Below are 20,875 nucleotides of genomic sequence, written 5' to 3' on the forward strand. Positions count from 1 at the left end.
GCGTGGGCTCTCCAAAAATCACACCTGTTGTCAGGGAGACTTGGGGGAGGGGAGGGCAGAACCTCTACAGCTGGCCAGCGGACAAGCCCAACTGGAGGAGGTGGCAGAGTGTGACCAGGCAGTTTGTGCTGCCTACAGTGCTGAAAGAGGCCCTCATTGTAAACAAGAGATGTCCCACCTTGAAATAAGAAATGGAGCCTGACCTAGGACTGGGGACAGTCGTGTTGATGGGGGATGGTCACATAGATGATGGCAGATAGGCTGTCCTTCCCTGATTCTTAGACAAGTGTGTACAGAACCCCTCACCATGGATGCATCCTCAGCGAGACTGGGGAAAGCTGTAACCAGAGCCAGGTACACGAGTTTGCTGATCATGGCTCAAACTCTCCCAGTTTCTTTTCCCTGTTCATCCTCATTAAAGCATGCACAACTCTCACCTTTCCGCAACAGTGGTTCAAACCCCACAGTCTGTGACAAAGAGGGCAAAGATTACTCTACAATCAACCGAAGAGAAATCTGTGTGCTCAGTCTACCGAGACAGGTGATCTTCATTGGAAATCAATTTGGCTTCGTAAACATTTCTTTTTTCCATTTTCTTTCATGGCCAATCTAGAAATATTGTTCCTACAACCCAGAAATTGAGAGATCATAATTTTTGAGCTTACCATGTCCTGAATATACATTCAGGCTTTGTGTTTGGAAGATCTGTACCTGGGTTGTCTCTAGGTGGACAAAGTCACTTAGCTAGAGAATTACATGGTTCCAAGAATCATTGAAGCCAGAGGCAGATAAGGGAGGATTTTAGTTTAGTGAAAACCGAAAGTCAAAATGTTGATTACTAATCTGTCTTTATCCTCTGGCATATTGATCTGAACTGTGGATCTTAGACCAGACAAAGACCTCCTACATTTTTGCACAAAGACAAGTTCAACTGATAGATTTTTTTCTTTTTTCTTTTTTTTTTTTTAAGTATCCATTTAGCTTCAGTTCCTTGTTCAAAGCTGTAGATTCAACTGGGATCATGAAGAAGCCCCACCCACAGGAATCTTGAGGTCAAGTGTGGTGACTATTTCCCTATTCCTTCTGCAAACTGCCCAACCAGACCTGGTCTGTACCAGTCACTCTTTAACAAATATGTGTGTGTTATCTACTAAATTCCAGATGTGATGCTTGGTGGTACTTTGTGGTAGGTTTCAATAATGAGGAAGATACGGGCCCTGCCCCGAGATGCATTCAAAAACGTGACCCAGTTCATCCCCATAGCCCTGTCTGCTCACATCTACTTGGTAATGCTCGAATCTCTTGGGTAAGGAACTCAATGAGAAATCACCTATCTATACCGAAACATCCTTCACAACATCCTCATGATGGCGAGATCCTTCTAACTACGGGACCAGCTGCTTCCGATATGTGTCTGCCAGAATAGAGAAAAAACAAATATTAGCATTGGCTTTGTATGTGGTGCTTTTTGGAGGAAGGCAAACAGGATTGATTTAAATGGAATAAACTTAGTGTATGGATCACAAATGAGTTGGTGACTCAGGACAGGTCCTGTTAGGAGTAACTGGTTAAGAAAAAAATACTGGAAAATCCTGGCTTAAACAAGTAGGAAATGTGTTCCCCATGGCATGATGGTTGGGATAGTTCAGTAGTGAGTTTCCAATCCATGAGATTCCTAACCCACAGAACCATAATTCCCTACAGTGTTCCTCCTGGTTCCAGCTGAGCCTCAACTGCCACATACACCTCCATTCAGCAGGGCAAAGGAAGCAGACGCAGGGGTGACAGGCTGGCTCTCCTCAGCAGATTTCTTAGAAGCCGCCATAGGACTCCACCCTAAATCCTGTGGGCTGGGACATAATACATAAATAGATGGCATCAGAAACGAGGGAGGGGGGAGCAAGAGAGACTTTATTTTAGCCACTTTCCAGCTAACAATGTATTTGCTGTGGCGTTAAATGAGGGATGATACAAGATGCAAATACTAAAACTAAAGCCTGAATAGACGGCTGAATGAAGAATGAATAGATGGCTCAGTGGTTAAGGGCACTTCCTACTCTGAGTTCAGTTCCTGGCAGCTACAGTGGGTAACTCATAGCTGTCTGTAATTCTTGCTCCAAGGGATCTGATGCCCTCTTCTGTCCTCCCCAGATCCTCTCCCTCCCTCTCTCTGTCTCTGTCTCTCTGTCTCCCTGTCTCTCTGTCTCTCTCTCTCTTACACACACACACACACACACACACACACACACACACACACACACTTTGTCTTTTAAAAATACAAAATGTTGTTATAAATTATTTACAAACTTTTACAGTTTCATTGCTACAAGCCGAATAAGCCAAAGTCACAGCCATGAGTACCCAAAATTAAGCAGATGAACTTGGTCCTGCCCTCATTGTCATGTGGTGTGGGAACAAGGGCTAGAGAGGAAAGAAGGAAGCTCTAGCAGGGAACAGCAGCAGACAGGAGAAGGCAGAGGGAAGGATGAGTTCAGCATTGCAGAGGTGGGGCTCCATGTGACAGGAGATGGAGGAGAGGATGTAGGACTGAAAGTAAATCAGTCACTCGTCATGACCCATAAGGGCTGCACAGAGCCTACATTAGGCTGGCAGCCTCCACTGCTGCTGCAAACTGACCCCCTGTCTTCCATAACTTCTTGCCACGAGTTTTCTGTGGAGTGGATTATTGAGTTAGTAAACTTCCCTTAGGAGCTAATCTGTCACTGGAAAACCTTAAGAGGTCTTAGTGATTCCAGCCGGCCACAGTGTTCTCACTTCTACCTAATTCAGGGCACAAGACTCCTTATAATTCTGAGTTCTTGAGGCGGTCTTAATTCAAATGCCAGCCTTTTCACTTCAGTGAGCCTCGCATACAGAGAGCCTATTTCTCGCCTACAAAGTGAACTAGGTGTTACCTTCTTTGTCAAATCATTGCCCGGTTTAGAGTTGACTGGAGTTTGCGGGAGCTGATAAAACACCTTATCAACACAGAAGGCTCTGTCTCTTTCCAAACACTCTCTCTTCCTAGGTATCCATTTAACAAATGGTTAGCATTTGCTGTTCTAGACATTGTGCTAAGGACAGAGCCTTAGTTATGGTTAGATTTAGTCTGAAGAAAGAAAGTTCAGTTTTCTGTAAGGCATCTCGTTTGTCTCTACGTTGAGGTAAACGCTGAAGCTCTCTACGGGAACTACTGTTACCACCCACCGGCCTTGGACTCCTAAGGACAGAATTGTATATGATTATTTGTATGCTTGGCCTCTTGATCCTACCAGGCCTCTGTAAACTTTTATATCAAACTGTACAGACAAGCATGAATGTCAGATCCATATGTTGAGGTCAAATATCCAAAACTAAGATTGGAGTCCAAAAACCAGAGTGATCATGAATGTTTGGACATTTCTGGAATGAATTTCATGGAAGTTCGTCATCTCTGATTTCTCTTCCCATGTGAAGTCCAGTGATATTGGCTAAAATGACTGTCGGATTCTCTCAGGAGGCCAGTGAGTGGAAGTTCAGTAGGGCTAAGGACAGAGTTCAAAGCCAACAGCAATCTAGAAAGCAACTAGTCAGAGGTACAGCTAGAAAGGGTTTCTCCACGCCCTAGGCTGCCTCTTCACTCCAGTTCCTTTGCTGTGTAGAGATCCCATTACTCTACTGGTGGTGCTATCTGAGTGACTGGAGTCCCAGTCACAAAGTTCTTGTCTGTGCACGGGGCCTTAACAGTGTTTTCTGGGCCTTTTTCTCTATCAGTTTAAGAGTATTAGGTCCAAGCTTAGGTCTTTGGTCTATTTGCAGTCAAGTTTTGTACAGGGTGAGAAATACTGAAGTAGTTCCGTCTTGTGTGTGGACTATCCAGTTTGGCCAGCACTATGTGATGAAAAAAAAACCCTGTCTTTCCCCCAACATGTACTTTTGACATCATTGTTAAAAAATTAATAACTAGACTTCAAAATATTGGACACCAAAGAATCAATAAGTAGGTTAATGAAGTGAACTGACAGTTCTCAAGGGATGAAATACAAATAGTCAATGATCATATAATAATTTGTCAACATCGCTGGCTATCGGAGAAGTACCTATGAAAGCTACACTGAAGGCCTATCTCGCTCCAGAACAACAGGCATCAAGAAAACAAGGAACAGCAAGTATTAGCAAGGATGTGAAAACAGTGCCTTTGTAGAGGGGGTGGGGCTGCAGAATGGTCCCGCCTCTATGGAAATCAGAGTAAAGTTTCCTCAAAGAACTAAGAATAATTTTGCCATACGGCTCAGCTCTACCACTCCTGGGGATTTACCCCCAAAGACCCCAAACCATCATATCACGCAAGTACCTGCACATCAGCACTGCAGCAGTGTCCCCAAGACTAAGGCATGGGGACAACCTCAGTGTACAACCACAAAGGGGTGGACGTAGAAATGTGGTTCATATAAACAGTGGAATTATCTCAGCCACAAAAAGGATAAAGTGAGGGGTATGTGTGAAGAGATGGCTCAGCAGTTTGGAGTGCCTCCTGATCTTGCAGAGGACCTGAGTTTTTGGTAGCAAGCTCCCTAGTTGGGCAGCTCACGCTGCTTTTTATCCTAGCTCCAGGGAATTCAAAGTCCAATTTCTGGCCTTTTTGGGCACACATTCACACACACACACACACACACACACACACAGACATAGACATACACCACATACACTCACACAGACTCACACAGATACATACACACCACATATACTCACTACACACCACACACAAAAACACACACACAGACACAAACAGACATAAATACCACATACAGTCACACACACACCATATACACTCACACACATATACACCATATACACATATACCACATACATTCACACATACACACAAACACATACCACATATATTCACACACCACAAACACATACCACATACACTCACACACCACAAACACACACCACATATGCACATGCACACACAAACACCACACACACACACACACACACACACACACACACACACGCATGCACACACGCACGCACACCACATACACTCATCAGCTTAAAATTTTAAAATCCTTTTAAAGAAAAGAAAAAAAGAATTGTACAGACAGGTATGCATGACAGATCGGTATGTTGAGGCAGGGGGCAGGGGGCTGTTCAGGGGCAGTGTTTGCCACTGTGCACATATTAAGATCAAAGGACAAGGTCTAAGAGTCCATTCTCTCCTTCAGGAATTGAACTCAGATCCTCAGGTCATCAGCTTGTGTAGCAAGCACTTCTTCTCAAAGAGCCACCTTGTTAGCCCTTGTCAAAATTTCCAAGATCCCTCGAACTCAATTGCATGGCCCACCATTGAAGATGCTACGTTTCCGACGAACTGTTCTAAAAGCCTTGTAGACCGTTACATTACAAACTGGAAATCCAGACCTTCACTAAAAGGGGAGGGGGCTCTCAAAATAAATGAAAAAGGGAGTCATCTTTTCTGACATTTCTGCTTGGTTTGGAGTCAGATTTAAACGTAAATGAAGTTGGTTCTGTGTTTTCTGTAGGAGTATATGGGTAAATCATTTGTATTTTACCTGAAGGGGCTGCTACTTCTAGGACACTTCCATTCACGATCCATGCTATGGGTGGTTTACAGTCAGCAGCGACAGAGAAGGCTGGGCTTATCGATGGCCTCTTTAGAAGGTGGCCTCTCAGGCTTGCATACGGTCCTTCTGCAGTACATGATGTTTTCCATTTCTTACATGTAGTACTGTAAGATTGTGACCTGAAGCCATACTTCTCGATCCTGAGCCTCTCTAAATGGAAACTCCAAGCTACCTCTGTCATCGTACTGAAATGAAACACAGGCTTAGCTGAATCCACTTCCTCTCTTTTCTTTTAGAAAACATCTCGGGCAGCCTCTACATGATGTCACTTCTCAGGACTCGAGGACCAGCCACCCTACACCTCTACTACAGAGAAGGCAGAAATGGAGACCCAAAGGCCATCACTCCTGCTCTGTCACTAACCACTCTGTAATCATGTCTCCCCACCAGAAGGTGTGAACCGCACCAGGGCCGTGGAGTTCTCGGGCTCCCAATCCACTGACACCTTTACCTGTCCCCTGAAGAGAAGGCAACGCTATGGCATCGTACAGCTGCTGTTTGGCCCTCTTGGCTCTTGCCTGGCACTCCTCTGCCTATGGGCCTGACCAGCGAGCCCAAAAGAAGGGGGACATTATCCTAGGAGGTCTCTTTCCTATCCATTTTGGAGTAGCAGCCAAAGATCAAGATCTGAAGTCAAGACCAGAGTCTGTGGAGTGCATTAGGTAAGGCAAGGCTGATTCGAGGGTATCTCTATTTCTGGATGGTAGAGAAAAAGCTGCGTGGGACCCAAAGAGGCACTAAAAACCTTTTCTCTTGTTTTCAAAACAACTGGTTATCGTGCTGAGGATTACTGATGCCTCCTTTCCTTTCCCTGAAGAAAACACCAGGTATAGAAAACACCAGGCCTGTCAAGGGCCAGTAATTTGGTAGCCAGAGCATGGCTGTTCATGCAATATCAGCAACTGGCAGTGGTGTCACTCAATTCAAGACCAAGAGGGAGTCGAGTTGAACAGGGTGGTACATCCTGCAACTGCAACATGGACGCAGGAGGATTGAGAGTTACAGGTTATACACCAAGACCCCGTCTCAGTAGTAGGGCCTTGTCTCAAAACAGAAACAGATAATAAACAAACAAGCAAACAAACAAACAAACAAATAAGGCTGGAAATTTAGCCTAGTGTGCAGCTCTTCCTAGAATGCACGTGTGTTCAATTCTCAATGCTGCAATATTGATTTATTTATCCAGTCACCAATTAATTAATTAAGCAAGTATGGACAGTTCATTTTAGCTCATAAACTTCTGTAGTACATTTATTTCTCTTTGACCTATGTGCTCTAGAGACCCATGGGTCTTGGTTGCTGTGTCCTTTCTACTGTTGTTCATCTTTTATAAAGATATTTAGAGTTGAAAAAAGCAGGATGATGGCCTCTAAGACCCAAGCAAGCACTTTCTAAATGCAGCCCACTTTATTTTGAAACTATTTCTCTTCAATGTCTTTCACATAAGAAGCTAAACCCCTTCCTGTGCCCTACTCCCCGACACTATCCACATCTGACTCTGTCACACACAGAGATCATACCTGGCACAGATGGGACATCACAAAATACTTAGGGATCCAGGGGCCTCTCAGGACATTGGAAGGCGACTAAATGTCCCTCCAAATCTTTTCTTCTCCGAGCCAATAGTCTCAGTTTTCTTATCAGTTCCTGTCCTGTGTGACTTTTAACCCCTCACCATTCTACTAGTCCCCCGCCTGAGGCTCCCTCCTTGATCTTGACCCCTTTAGAACATGGCATCCAGCCACAGGCAGCTCCATAGCAGGATGTGAACAGCCACCTTGCTTAGACAGGAGAGAGCTCAGAGGCCATGCACTCACCTCACATATGGCTCAGTTTCGCAGAGAGTGTCGCTTCCCCGCCGCAGCCCGAAGCTTCTAGAAAGGACCCATCCTTAGCCTTGATAACTGGAAAGGGAAAAGTGAAGGTCAACATTATCTCAACAAAACTGGATTTCTGTTCATGGCATAAGGACAGCCAGGGATGTTTTTTCTCATGAGTATGGAAAAAAAACTATCTGTAGGATTGCATCAAAATGACTGTGTCTTCATATGGTCCACATAGACAAATGCTGCCCATGTTGCTCCTTATGGAACAGCCTTGTGAAGGAACAAAATGCTTGCCCTGAAAATGTGTTAACAATAGCAGAAACAGTTTAGCAGGAGTTTTATAAAAAATAACGTTTGATTAATTTTTTAAAAATAATCTAGCATCTCCTAATAAGGTTACAAGTTTGAAACAAGTGACTAAGTGTTAAAAGAAACATAAGGTGATATGGAAATTTTTACATCCAAGGTTAGACCAAGAACTCTGGAAACCTGACCATACGGTAGAATACAATGTGTCCTGTCACTGAGTTCACTTTGGACTCCGAACCCAGAGGAGGCGGAGCCTGACGACAGCGAAGGATTTCTGGCGGGGCACTCCGATTTGCTGAGTCAGCAATTTATCCAGGCTTCACCCTCCCAAGCCAGGGAGAAAGGAAACTGACACTATGCTTTTGTTGATTTATTTGATTTCTTTTCTTTTCTTTTACTTAAAATAATGTTCTCTAAAAAATAGCAATGGCCATTTTTTAAAAGCAAAAATTATAAATGAGCCCAACACAGAATTTTAAAGGCATCTCCTACCCCTTCTGTTCGCAGTTCTTTAAATACTTAATATTTATCGACTAAAGGATCATTTCACTTTCTGCTTTAACCTCCAGGAATGTCACAGTGTAAATTTGTGACAAATCTGCACATCTGAGGTTATTTTTAGGTTCCCACATAGTAATATCCTCATCTATTTACAGTCCCCTGGTGCTTTTTTTGGCCGGGGGGAAGGGGGGTGTTAGAGGACTTGCTATGTAGCCCAGGACTGGCCTCAAACTCACAACCTTCCCACTGCAGCCTGACAATTATACAGCACAGAGGCAGGCATCACTGACCCCAGCCATGCCTTACGCCCACACCTTCACACCTTCACACCTTCACAGAATACTTACTACACTTTCACATCAGCTACTGCCATGTTCATGCTAGAGAATGCAGCTATAAATTATTGAACTAAATACCGGTAATAGTCATTTATATTATTGTTCCCTAATACAACGGGAATGCACTGTGCTGGGATTTTACCTGTCTATCTCATAACATCTTTAAAGGCAGCCTAATAGGAGTGTATTGTTCCTGGTACACGGAGGACCTCGGACCTCGGAGGGTACATCCCAAACTGAAGGGGAACAGAGCCAAGGTTCAAGCCCAACGCTGACAGTCCTTACTCCAACACAGTCTCCCACCATGTCTATGTCTTTCTTCCAGGTATAACTTCCGTGGATTCCGATGGTTACAAGCCATGATATTCGCCATAGAGGAGATAAACAGCAGCCCCTCCCTTCTTCCCAACATGACACTGGGATATAGGATATTTGACACCTGTAACACCGTCTCCAAGGCGCTGGAAGCCACCTTGAGTTTTGTTGCCCAGAACAAAATCGATTCTTTGAACCTGGACGAGTTCTGCAACTGCTCTGAGCACATCCCTTCGACCATTGCCGTGGTGGGAGCCACCGGCTCCGGTGTCTCCACGGCGGTAGCCAACCTGCTGGGACTTTTCTACATCCCCCAGGTAACACTGCTTTCCTTCCTAAGACTTACTTTTATCACTTTAAATTATGTGCACAAATGCAGGTGCCTTCAGAGACCCGACGTGTCAGATCTCCCGGAGCTGGAGTTACAGGTGGTTGTGAGCCACCCAACACGGGTCCTGGGAATCGAACTCAGGTTGTCTGAAAGAACAGCTCAACCATTTAACCTCTGAGCTGTCCCCCCACCTAAGTGGCAGTTCCTTAGATGGGCACCACACTCAGGGAGCAGGAGAAACAGGTTTGAAGAGTTGCAAGCTGGCAGTGTCCCCCGAGGCTTTCCGTAGACGCAAAGGTAGTTGGGCACTGTATCAGGAGCACGGGGGTCTCTGAGACTTAGACCTTTACTGTTCTTCCAATATCCGTTTCGACATAACTCTCATGGATATGATTGGATCTTTTTTTTCTCACTGTTATTTCCCATGTTGCTCCTTTGGTAACTGGACTTCTATTTTTACCAAAAGGAAGACGATTCTGGGGCCATTCAGATAAAAAAAAATACCTGCCCCTAATTCTTTTTCCTCAAAGTTTCTTCTTCCCTATTGTTAGCTTATGTTCAAGGGGAAATAAAGCTTGCTTCCCCATAATGCAGGAGCTTAACCATGGTGTCATGCATTCTGAGATGGAGCATACCCTAATATCCCCCAACAAATATTGACAGAGTGTATATGAACCATCTCCATCCTACAGGGACTCAGCCCAGGCGGGTGCATTTTCAAATACTAATCATTCACCAAACCAAGTCTTTTATAAGCATCGATTCAAAGTTGCGTTCCACTTCCCGGACACCAAACAACAGTAAACTCTAAATGCCATTTTATTACCTGATTTCCCCCTTTAGCACTACGGCCTATCAAGTCAACCTTTAATTAATAACTACAGATCCATTATGTCACTTGTCAGAGTGAAATTTGCAAGTAGATTAATGTCTGTGGATAAGAAAATAGAATCGGCTCGGTTGTGGTATAGCCTTCAGTTGTAAATTAGAGGATCAGATTTCAAAATTTTTCAGTGTTTAATATTTGAAACAATATTCAAAATTCATATGACTGAGTTCCCATGTCTCTTGTTGCAAGGAGTCTGCTTTCTTTGCTGAGAACCTTAATCCTTTTGCAGACTCGTAACATCAGAAGCATTTACACTTCCAGGGAGTAAAGATGTACCACGTAGGAAACCCCTGGCTCTGCCATGTTTGTACCAAAATGCTCTGACCCAGGGAGCATTAGTCAATGTGCTGGGCGTGTCTAAATCTGGCAGACTGTGAAACTATTTTAAAAATCACCATGAAGGTAAGTTCTCAGCCCAGTGGTAGAAGATGGGGATGACGTCAGGTAAAGAACGAGAAGGGAGAGCTTCACTTCTGCATGGCTGAATGACAAGAAAAATATGATTGATTAAAGTGGTAAGGAGGCTGCAGTTGGCCGGGTGTGGAGGTTGGTACTCACCCCTTTAATCCCGGCAGGTGGAGCTCTACATCATGAGTTCTGGGCTGGCTACCTATAAAGTGATACTTTGTCTCCACTTACCTTCAGATGGTGCATTTAAAATAATGCTGCAGTGTATGCCCACCAGATTTAAACACACAGCAGCGCACATAAAGAAACTCTGTCTCAAATAATAATAATTAAAAATAATAATGATGATGATGGGAGGAGGAGGAGGAAAAGGGAGAGGATGATGGTGATGATTATTAGTCAATTTTCAGCAGGAGTTCTTTTCCGTGGCTTCACGTTAGAATCACGCAGGGAGCTGCTTGTGCCCACCCTGCAGAGCTCATCGCCTAACAGGCTAGGATGCAGCCTATCTGGAACTTCCAACCTTCTCCAGTGAATCGCACTGCAGGGTTGGAAAACACTGCTCTGAGGTTCGGGCCACAGGCCTACCCCCATTACTTATATGTCAATCACGCCCCCAAGTGGATGTAATAGATGGAAGAAACTGGCCAGATGTCTGAATTTTCCATGTGTGTGCTTTTCCTTCTGTCAGGGAAAGTTTGATGTGTTTTTGAAGGCTTTCTGTTTTGGGAGGACATGGAGTGACATATACTTGACTTTATAGGTTGTCTTTTGAAAACAGGTCAAGTATTACATTACATACATTAATAGACTATACCCAGGAGAGACAGTATGAGCTTTAATTTGTATCCTTTTATAAACATTTTTGGTCCGTTTTTCAACAGTAAATGAAGAAATGAGCAATTATGGGCAAATGTCAGAGAAAATCCCTAACTCTGAAGCTAGTTTCTTTTTCTTCTTCTTTTTTTTTCTTTTTTAAAGATCTACAAACAAAACTTTTGAAAATTAATAATATAGATATGGCTAGGACATCTGTCACTCCATTGACCGCCATGGTTGATTGAGTTGATCTGGCCGGCTAGGCAGGTGTCCCCTTCCTCCCCAACCACTCCAGGTACATTTTTCCTGAAGCTGCTCACATGGTCGACTTCCCAGACAGTCGAGTAACTGTGCTCCCCTGCTAGGACCCCCAAACGGGCTCTCAGAAATTAATAACACGTACATAAATCACTTCATCTATTCACCTAGATCCTGGACGTCTATGGAAGCAGGAGGGGATTATTCAGATTAAAAAAAATAGTTGTCACTTTCATATTATGGCTTCTAAGATCAAAGCCCTTATCAGAGTGGTTGCCTTTGGCAAATTTGATTAGTCTTTCATAGCCCAGTGTCTTGGATATTTTTCATGTTAAGACTCTAAATCAATGCAAAGGATGCCTGTTGGAAATGCTTAGTTTAAAAGATTGCTCACACGAAGCTAGTTATTCCCATTAGTAAGAAGTGTACTCAAAGCACCCCTGTTAATCTCTTCAGCTTGTTTTCTGAAGAAGTTCAAGGGTGTCTTGGGGAACTAGAGAACGGCGGCTGTTAAAGGCTACTTCACTTCCCAGAAGGACTCTACTAAGAGTTGTTCATCAGAAGAAATGCTCTGATAACTCGGGACTCCCTAGCTGGTGAACTGTGGTGACTCCCGGGGGTGCTATCAGGGGCCCAACCAGGGTGTTGATTCTCTGACCTCTGACCGTTTCAGGCATTAGGTGGGGCTTGGGGAGAAGAGAGCTTGAGCATTCCTTCTAGGGTAGTCAGCTCGCCCATTGCCCATCTCCTGGGCCGTGATATTTCTCTAAACAGTGATCTCTGAACATCAGAAACTTTCTGTCTCTGATGGACACCCATGTGCAAATGTAGAGCTGGTATAGGGCAAAGTGGGTGCCTATCAACAAACACACCTCCTCCAGGCCCCCTTTCCGCCTCTAGCGTATCTCTGAGACTCACATCAGAGTCTGGACAAGTTATCTTAGTCATCATCTGCAAAGAAAGGGGATTTGGGTGATAGTGGAAGCTCTGAGAAGCCGGGAGAAGAAAAGGTGTTTTTTCTGGTGATATTTAGTGAGGTTTGTTATTCTTTATTGAACTGTGGGACAGCTGAGTCTACAATGACTTAATTGAGCCTAAAAGCTAAGCCGCTCTGGGGATTTACCGTAATTGGTGTTCTTTTTATGCAAGAGCGGGGAAAGTAGGAGAGGAATGCTGGGAAATGGGAAGAGAAAAATGATCAGAGTTGGAGGAAGGACCTCCTTGGGGATCCCCTGAAGAGCCTGAAGTTTATAACTATAGGAAAACTGACTCTCCCAGACGTTGGATTCTGGACAAAGCATTCATAACAGTAAGCAGGAGACTATAATGTTCAGATCGGAACTTGGGCCCAACAGACAAAACGTTGCGAGCACATGGATCTAGAATAACCAAAGAGGCACTTCAAAGGAAGCTAGCAGGTACAAGACTCCTTTAGAGAGAAGCCTATTCCACTATGAAGGGGTTAAATCTATTGCTAGTAGCACTTTAGAAAGCATGGTCATGAAGAATCATGCACTGGGAATCCGGAAGTTCCCCGAATAAACTAACTGGTGCTTGGGGGTTCGTGTTGGGGTGGAACGGAACTGCCTGATTTTTCTCACACCTCCATCCTGCTCCCATTGAACACATTTTATAAGTGACATTACGTTAGTCCTTGAGATCAGCCTGTCACATCACTCCCACTCACTCATTCTAAGTTCTTGGTTCTTCCCAGGTGAGCTACGCCTCCTCCAGCAGGCTCCTCAGCAATAAGAACCAATACAAATCCTTCCTCCGCACCATTCCCAATGACGAACACCAGGCAACCGCGATGGCCGACATCATCGAGTACTTCCGCTGGAACTGGGTGGGCACAATTGCAGCTGATGACGACTATGGCAGACCTGGCATTGAGAAGTTCCGAGAGGAAGCCGAAGAGAGGGATATCTGCATTGATTTTAGCGAGCTCATCTCCCAGTACTCTGACGAGGAAGAGATCCAGCAGGTGGTCGAAGTGATCCAGAACTCTACGGCCAAGGTCATTGTCGTTTTCTCCAGCGGCCCGGACCTAGAACCTCTCATCAAGGAGATTGTGCGGCGTAACATCACAGGCAGGATCTGGCTGGCTAGCGAGGCCTGGGCCAGTTCCTCGCTGATTGCTATGCCTGAGTATTTCCATGTAGTCGGGGGCACCATTGGGTTCGGTCTGAAGGCTGGGCAGATTCCAGGCTTCCGAGAATTCCTACAGAAAGTTCATCCTAGGAAGTCTGTCCACAATGGTTTTGCCAAAGAGTTTTGGGAAGAAACTTTTAATTGCCACCTCCAAGAAGGCGCAAAAGGACCTTTACCTGTGGACACCTTCGTGAGAAGTCACGAAGAAGGTGGCAACAGGTTACTCAATAGCTCTACTGCCTTCCGACCCCTCTGCACAGGGGATGAGAACATCAACAGTGTGGAGACCCCTTACATGGATTACGAACATTTACGGATATCCTACAATGTGTACTTAGCCGTCTACTCCATTGCGCATGCCCTACAAGATATATACACCTGCTTACCCGGAAGAGGGCTTTTCACCAACGGGTCCTGTGCAGACATCAAGAAGGTTGAGGCCTGGCAGGTAAGTCTCTCACTTAGCTAGTAGTTCTCTGTGTAGTAAAGCAGAACCAAGGTGGTAGAGCAAAGAAACATAATGACTACATTATTTACTTTTGTGGCACTGTGACCCAAAGTACCTGAGAGACCAACTTAAAGGAAGATTTATTGAGACTCATTGTTTCCAAGGGTCTAGTCTATGGGACATTTGGTCCCATGTGCTTGGTAATGACATCATTGCCATAACAGTATGTAGCAGGAGAGGACTGTTGTCTTCTTGGCCAACCAGGAAGCAGAGGCAAGGACTAGCTCCTCCTCCTCCCCTTCCTCCTCCTCCCTTCCTCCTCCTCCCCACCCTCCTCCTCCTCTTTCCTTCCTCCTCCCTTCCCTCTTCCTCCCCTTCTTTTTCCTTTCCCTCCTACCCTTCCTCCTCTTCTTCCTTCTCCTCTTCCACTTAATCCTCCTCCCTCCTCTCCTACCTCCTCCTCTCCTTCCTCCTCCTTTCCTCCCTCCTCTCCTTCTTCTTTTCCCTCCTCCCCTTCCTCCTCCTCTTCCTTCTCCTCTTCCTCTTAATCCTCTTCCTCCCCTTCCTCCTCCCCTTCCTCCTCCTCCTCCTTCTTTCCCTTCTTCCTTTCTATCGGGGCCCTCAGGCAGGGGGATGGTGCCAGCATCAGTCTTTCTTCCTCAGCTATTTCTCTCTGAAGGCACATTCCTGGTCATACCCTCCATCTCCTGGGTGATCAGTTAAGAAAATGAAGATTAGTCATCCAAGTGATTACAAAAATTGCAATATCAAAATGAGAGCAAAGTAGGACTTTGAATTCATGAAACCTTTTCAAACATCCAAGAAGCCGACTGCCACAAAACTGATGGTGTTTGATTACCTGTCACTGGGAAGCTTCAGCTCAACCATCGATTAGTCTGACGTCCAGAACACCTAATAACGCATTGCTCCTAAAAGTCCTCAGGTGTCTGGGGACCGGTTTAGTGTGGCTTGAGTAACATTCAAGTTAAAGATATTTTCCCTTGTGAATAACCAGCATTTGTCCAATACCTATAGCATTCCCTATGCTTACAGGGAGGAAAGTGGTACTGTGTGCAGACACCAAGTTCGCCATATGTCGTTCTTCCTGTACTGGACTGTCTGGCTAGTCAGCTAAGCACAAACTTGGGACATAAGCATACGAAAGGCATTCCAAGCCAAGACAGTAAATGTTTCAAAGGGAAACACTAGCCATAACTACAAAAAAATAAAATAAAATCAGGACTTAAGAGAAGGTCTTAGTTATTTAGGTGTCCTGGAGTTTTTAATTAAACACAGAAGTGACATCACTGTGTTTGTCATCTCATGAATTTCTGAAGGGAACAACCAAGTGTGGATTATATCCTATGTGGCTGCTTGTGTCTTGCATGTCACCTCTGGTTTTTCAATCAGATTCTGTTTTATACCTTTTGTATGTCTTTCTCAGCTCCAGAATGTAGCAGAGAAACTGCATAAAACATGGAATGAGGTTTCCCTTGATTCCGAATCACATGGCCTAGTTTCACTATCCCCTTTCTAAACTGTGATCTTAGGCAAGCCAAGACTCCAAGTGACAGCCTCTTCCCTTGTAACATGGACCTTACGTCTAACTGGCTGTTCACACGAGTTTCTTTTTAAAATGAAACGAGATATGAAAACAAGTTGTGAACTTGCAAGCTATAAACAAATATGTGGCTATCGCGGTGATAATTTGTGTGTGGATATATGTGCATGTATGGGTGTGGGCATATGTGTCACATGCATGCAGACATCAGCAATCAACTCTTGGGTTCCTCCCTCAGTAGCTCTTCACCTAATTTTTGAGATGAGGCTTCTCACTAAACCTGGAGCTTATTGATGGTCAGTGAGCTTCCTGTCTCTGTCTCTTCCTCCTTCCCTCCAATACTATGACCACAGAGATGTACTGTCATGTCTGACCTTTTACGTAAGTGCTGGAAACTGAACCCAGGTCTTCATGCAAGTATTTTAATGGCTGAGCTATTTTTGACAGCCCTTATGGTGTGGTATCCTCCTAATACACTCATAATCAACCAGCAAAACAACTTTGTATACAGTTCCCCATGTCACAAACCTTTCAGGGAAAGATACTAAGAAACAAAAAGCATGTAACTTATGAGTGTTAAAGTAGCAACTCCCACGCACATCTAAGGAGTACTGTCTGGGCTCATAAAACAAGTCAGGACTCACAGGTTCCCAGCCCTCCTTGAATGAATGGGAAAGTCTTCCTCAGACACCACTGCCAACAGAAGTTTCTAACCTCTGTGGGGTGCCCAAACCTCCTCTTTACATCGAACTGCTACCAAAAGCATTAAGCTACAATGAAGACCTCGGGAGACATGGTCCAGTTGTAAAATTTTAAGTAAGACAAACCAAGCAATAATATCTGGGTGGTAAATATGTCTTCATAGCTGTAGCCCATGGAAGGAAGACCTCAGCTCTTGGAAAATGCTATTGGAGCAGGGTAGGGTTAAGGGAAAAGAAGTGTTCCTTGGGAAACTTGGCTTTCCAGTAACTCTTCTCCCAGACTAGGAAGTAAGATGGCCCAGGCTAAGTTTGAGTCAGGGGAGGGACTATAGTTATGATTCAAGCTTATTAGTAATGTAATAGAAAACCCAAGCCAAATTGACTTGTGCAAAGAGGGGGAAAGGAAATTTTGTGGCTAGTGTTCCCACCACAGGTGACTCCATCTCTGTCTTTCTGTTCCTTATTCCCCAGTGTCACTGTTTGCAGCCTCTGCAGTAACTTTAAGTTCAAAAAGTTTAAGAAGGAGAGGTGAGCGGGGACTACAAAATGGCTCTTGGGAGTACTGAGAATTGAATGGCATGGGCACTACCTAACACATCTTCCGTGATTACTACAGTCTCCACTGAGGCCTTGTCCAGCCTCTCTAAGATCTTGACCATGTCTCTCGCTATCCGATGCACCAGCAAGTAGTGACATCATTATGAGAATCTATATGGGCAGAAGCCTGACATCTACATGCAGTCTCATCCAAGAATTAGCTTGCAGCCTGGTGTCTGCCAGCTCAAACTCTGCTTCTAAGCCACTTGCCCGGCACCATCTTTCAAATCATGTATCAATTTTGGGTGTGGAAATCTTGTTAGCTGTCGGCATGGTATCTTTGCCCTTTATCTCTTCGAGTCTATGTACCATCAAAGGAAGACCTGTGTTCCATGAAAGGTACACCTAAGGAACATCATGTTTTACTTCTAAGCACTATCCGCCATGAACTTTTCCTTTCTGTCAAAATTCAGTCTCTCCTGGAAATCTTTTCCAGTCAGACTCTCATGTACTTCCAGCCTCTTAATTTTTCTTCCTCATTTTTGATGGCTCCCTGCCAAGCATAAGCTTCTTTGGTTGATGGAAAGTCCTACCTGTGCGTGGACCATTTTTGGCTTCTTGGCTCTGGCTAAATTCTACTGCCTTTTAGAAGGTATGCAGATAGGGGCTTCCTACTTGTGCCTACAATGCACACATTAGCTCTAGAGTCCTGTGTGGGAATACCCTAAAAGACCACAAGATGGAAATATCGCCACACAAAAGAAAGTGGAATTCTCAGAACTTGCGTGCATTTACCTTTCTCTGAGAAATGCACTGGGGATCCTGCTATGTCTTCATCTCCGCCCTGCCTCCTGATCTAATCATTCTTTTTACTCCCACCACTTCACAAAGAAATCAAAGAAGCAACACATCGTACCGGTGTACCATCTAAAGAAGAACTTCACATGTTCTTTCACAGTGGATTTATCATTTTCTTTTGAGAATTCTGAAAACAGAAGAATGCCTTCTCTGGGAGAAATACTTAAATGCTTTTTTTTGCTGTTTTAATTGCTTTTTATCGACACGCATTCATTGCACATAGCGATGAGCTTCATAGAGACATTTTCATTCAAGTATGTCATGTATCTTGACCACATTCTCCCTCTCTTACGTTCCCCTTTCTCCCCTCTTCTGATCCCCATTGTTTCCCAGACAGTCTCACTTCTGTTTTCTAGATGAGATTTATATATCTGTATAAAATCTACGATCCACAGAGAAGAAAAAAAAAACATCAAAACATGTGATATTTGTCTGGCTGATTTTGCCTAATACAATCTTCTTTGTTTCTATCCATTTTTTCAGCTAATGACATAATTTCATTCTTAGATATGGCTGATTCAAACTCCACGGCAACCACACCAGGAGTCATATGTGGTTCTTCTTTCAGCTTTCTGGGGAAATCCATACTGGCAGTCATGGTGGCTAGTCTAATTTACATTCTCACCAGGACACTACAGAGGTTCCCTTTTCCCCACATCCTTACTAGTTTATAGCTCAGTGGGAAAGAACTTACCTAGCAGTCATGAGGTTTGTGGATTCAAATCCCAGTGCCATTTAAAAAAAATAGATATCTTTGTGTGTGCCAAGAATAATCAATGTAAAGATTCTCTGTCATTTTTTGCTCTTAAGTATGAAATGATTTTCGCCTCTTTTTCCTCATTATGTGACTTAAAGGCAAAGTATTATGAAGAATGTAAAGTGCTCTGATATAAAACTTACAAGCCCACATGCTAAAAGAACCATTAAGGATGCTTAAAGAGATGGGTTTGGGGCTGGAGGGATGGCTCAGTGTTTATAAACACTGGTTGTTCTTCCAGAGAACCAGGGTTCAATTCCCAGAACCCACGTAGCTCTCAACTGTCTCTAATTCCAGTTCCAGAGAATTCAGTGCCCTCTTCTTGCCTCTGCACATGGTGCACAAACATGCATTCAGACAAAACATCCATACACATTAATTTAATCCATTGATTATTTAAAAAGAGAAATGGGGCTTAGAAGGGTGTAGAGATGACTCCCCAATTTATGAGCATTGACTGCTCTTAGAGAGGACTCAGATTCTATCCTAGCGCCCACATGGTGACTAAGAGGAAATACATAAGTGGTTTGACATTTTACTTTAACTCCAGTCCCAGCGGATGCTTCGATGTCTTTTAGCTTCGGCTAACACCAAGCGTGCATGTGGTATAAAAACCATCCATGAAGGCTAAATACCCATAAACATAGAATAAAATAATAATTTCTAAAAATATTTAAAGAATAATATTTAGTAAGCAAAAAACGGGTTGGCACTGGACAAGACACAAATTTTGACTAAAATACATTTCTCACTCACATGACTGAGGAGGAAAGACTGTAATACCATCCAGGTGAGAATTTAAAGGAAGGAAGGAAATGGGAAATGTCGTCCAAGATGGTGCTGAAGAACAGGTAGGGTTTGTGAATATGGAGATATGTCTGTATGGGGAAATGCTGGTGCAAAAGTAAATACAGACTAATGGATGAGTCACAGAAACATTAGCTTTATAAAGGGATGGAGGTGTGGAGGAAGAAGAATACAATCTTCTGGTTCCATTTGCACAGTGTTCTATTCTACCTCTAATGACACATCAGTGGGGTCCTGGCTCTGAGGATCTGAAGGTTGGTTGGTGTCTTAGTAGGATTTCCATTCTTGTGGAGAGAAACCATGACCAAGGCAACTCTTACAAAGAAAAACATTTAATTAGAGCTTATGTCTTAGTCAGGGTTTCACTACTGTGAACAGACACCATGACCAATGCAACTCATATAAGGACAACATTTAATTGGGGCTGGCTTACAGGTTCAGAGGTTTAGTCCATCGTAATCAAGGTGGAAGCAGGCAGCATCCAGGCAGGCATGAGGCAGGCAGAGCTGAGAGTTCTACATCTTCATCTGAAGATTGCTAGTGAAAGACTGACTTCCAAGCAGCTAGGACTAGGATATTATAGCCCATGCCCATGGTGACACACGTACTCCAACAAGGCCACACCTCCTAATGGTACCACTTCCTGGCTTAAGTATATACAAACCATCACAACTTGCTTACAGTTTCAGAGGTTCAGTCCATTATTATCAGGGTGAGAAGCAAGGCAGCATGCAGGCAGACATGGTGCTGGAGACAGGACTGAGAGTTCTACATCTTGATCTGAAAGTAGAAGAATTAGATTGTGTTTCATACTGGGTGGAGCTTGAGTGTAGAGATCTCAAAGCCCACCCCTACAGCAATATACTTCCTGGAACAAGGCCACACCTTCTCCAACAAAGCCACACCTTCTAATAGCGCTACTCACCATGGGCCAAGCATTCAAACACATGAGAGTCTATTGTGGCCATTCCTATTCAAACCACCATAGCCAGAGAGCAGCAGCAGGAAGCCTCGGGCGTAGGGTGATGGCAGTGAGTGATGTTTAGATAAAACTCAGAGTTTACACTTATGTGGGTGTACTTGTCTTACACAAAGCATTTCTCAGCAAGGTGGACCAAGATTTTTAAATCTTAAAGATAGACAAGTATAAATCACATTTGAAGAGCAAGATATCATTCACTTCAGACTTCTTTTTCCAGCTATGGCCTTCCATAATCCTCCATCCCACTTTTATTTTATCTTATATTTAAAGTTTTTTTTTTTAAATTTTGTGTGCATGAGTGTTTTGCCTGAACAGCTGTCTATGTACTACATCCATCCCTGGTGCTCAAGGAGGCTGGAAAAGGGCATCAAATTCCCTGGAGTGAAGGAGCCACCACGTGGGTGCTGGGGATTGAACCCAGGTTCTCTGTAAGAGCAACAGGTGTTCTT

At 44.0% G+C, this 20,875-nt stretch overlaps 1 protein-coding gene across 5 annotated transcripts in view; it reads left to right on the top strand.

Annotated features, from left to right (window-relative positions):
• Casr (calcium-sensing receptor) overlaps window positions 1-20,875 on the top strand; it is a 75,599-nt gene that overhangs the window by 40,495 nt on the left and 14,229 nt on the right. For all 5 annotated transcript variants that reach the window (XM_087575416.1, XM_087575417.1, NM_016996.2 and 2 more), the window contains 3 exon segments: window positions 5,867-6,292; window positions 8,930-9,236; window positions 13,339-14,223. In XM_087575416.1, the coding sequence (XP_087431542.1) occupies window positions 6,108-6,292; window positions 8,930-9,236; window positions 13,339-14,223 (1,377 nt within the window). In that variant the 5' untranslated portion in view covers window positions 5,867-6,107.

The sequence above is a fragment of the Rattus norvegicus genome, chromosome 11 (assembly GCF_021556685.1).
Source record: "Rattus norvegicus strain SHRSP/BbbUtx chromosome 11, alternate assembly SHRSP_T2T, whole genome shotgun sequence".
Taxonomy (NCBI): Eukaryota; Metazoa; Chordata; class Mammalia; order Rodentia; family Muridae; genus Rattus; species Rattus norvegicus.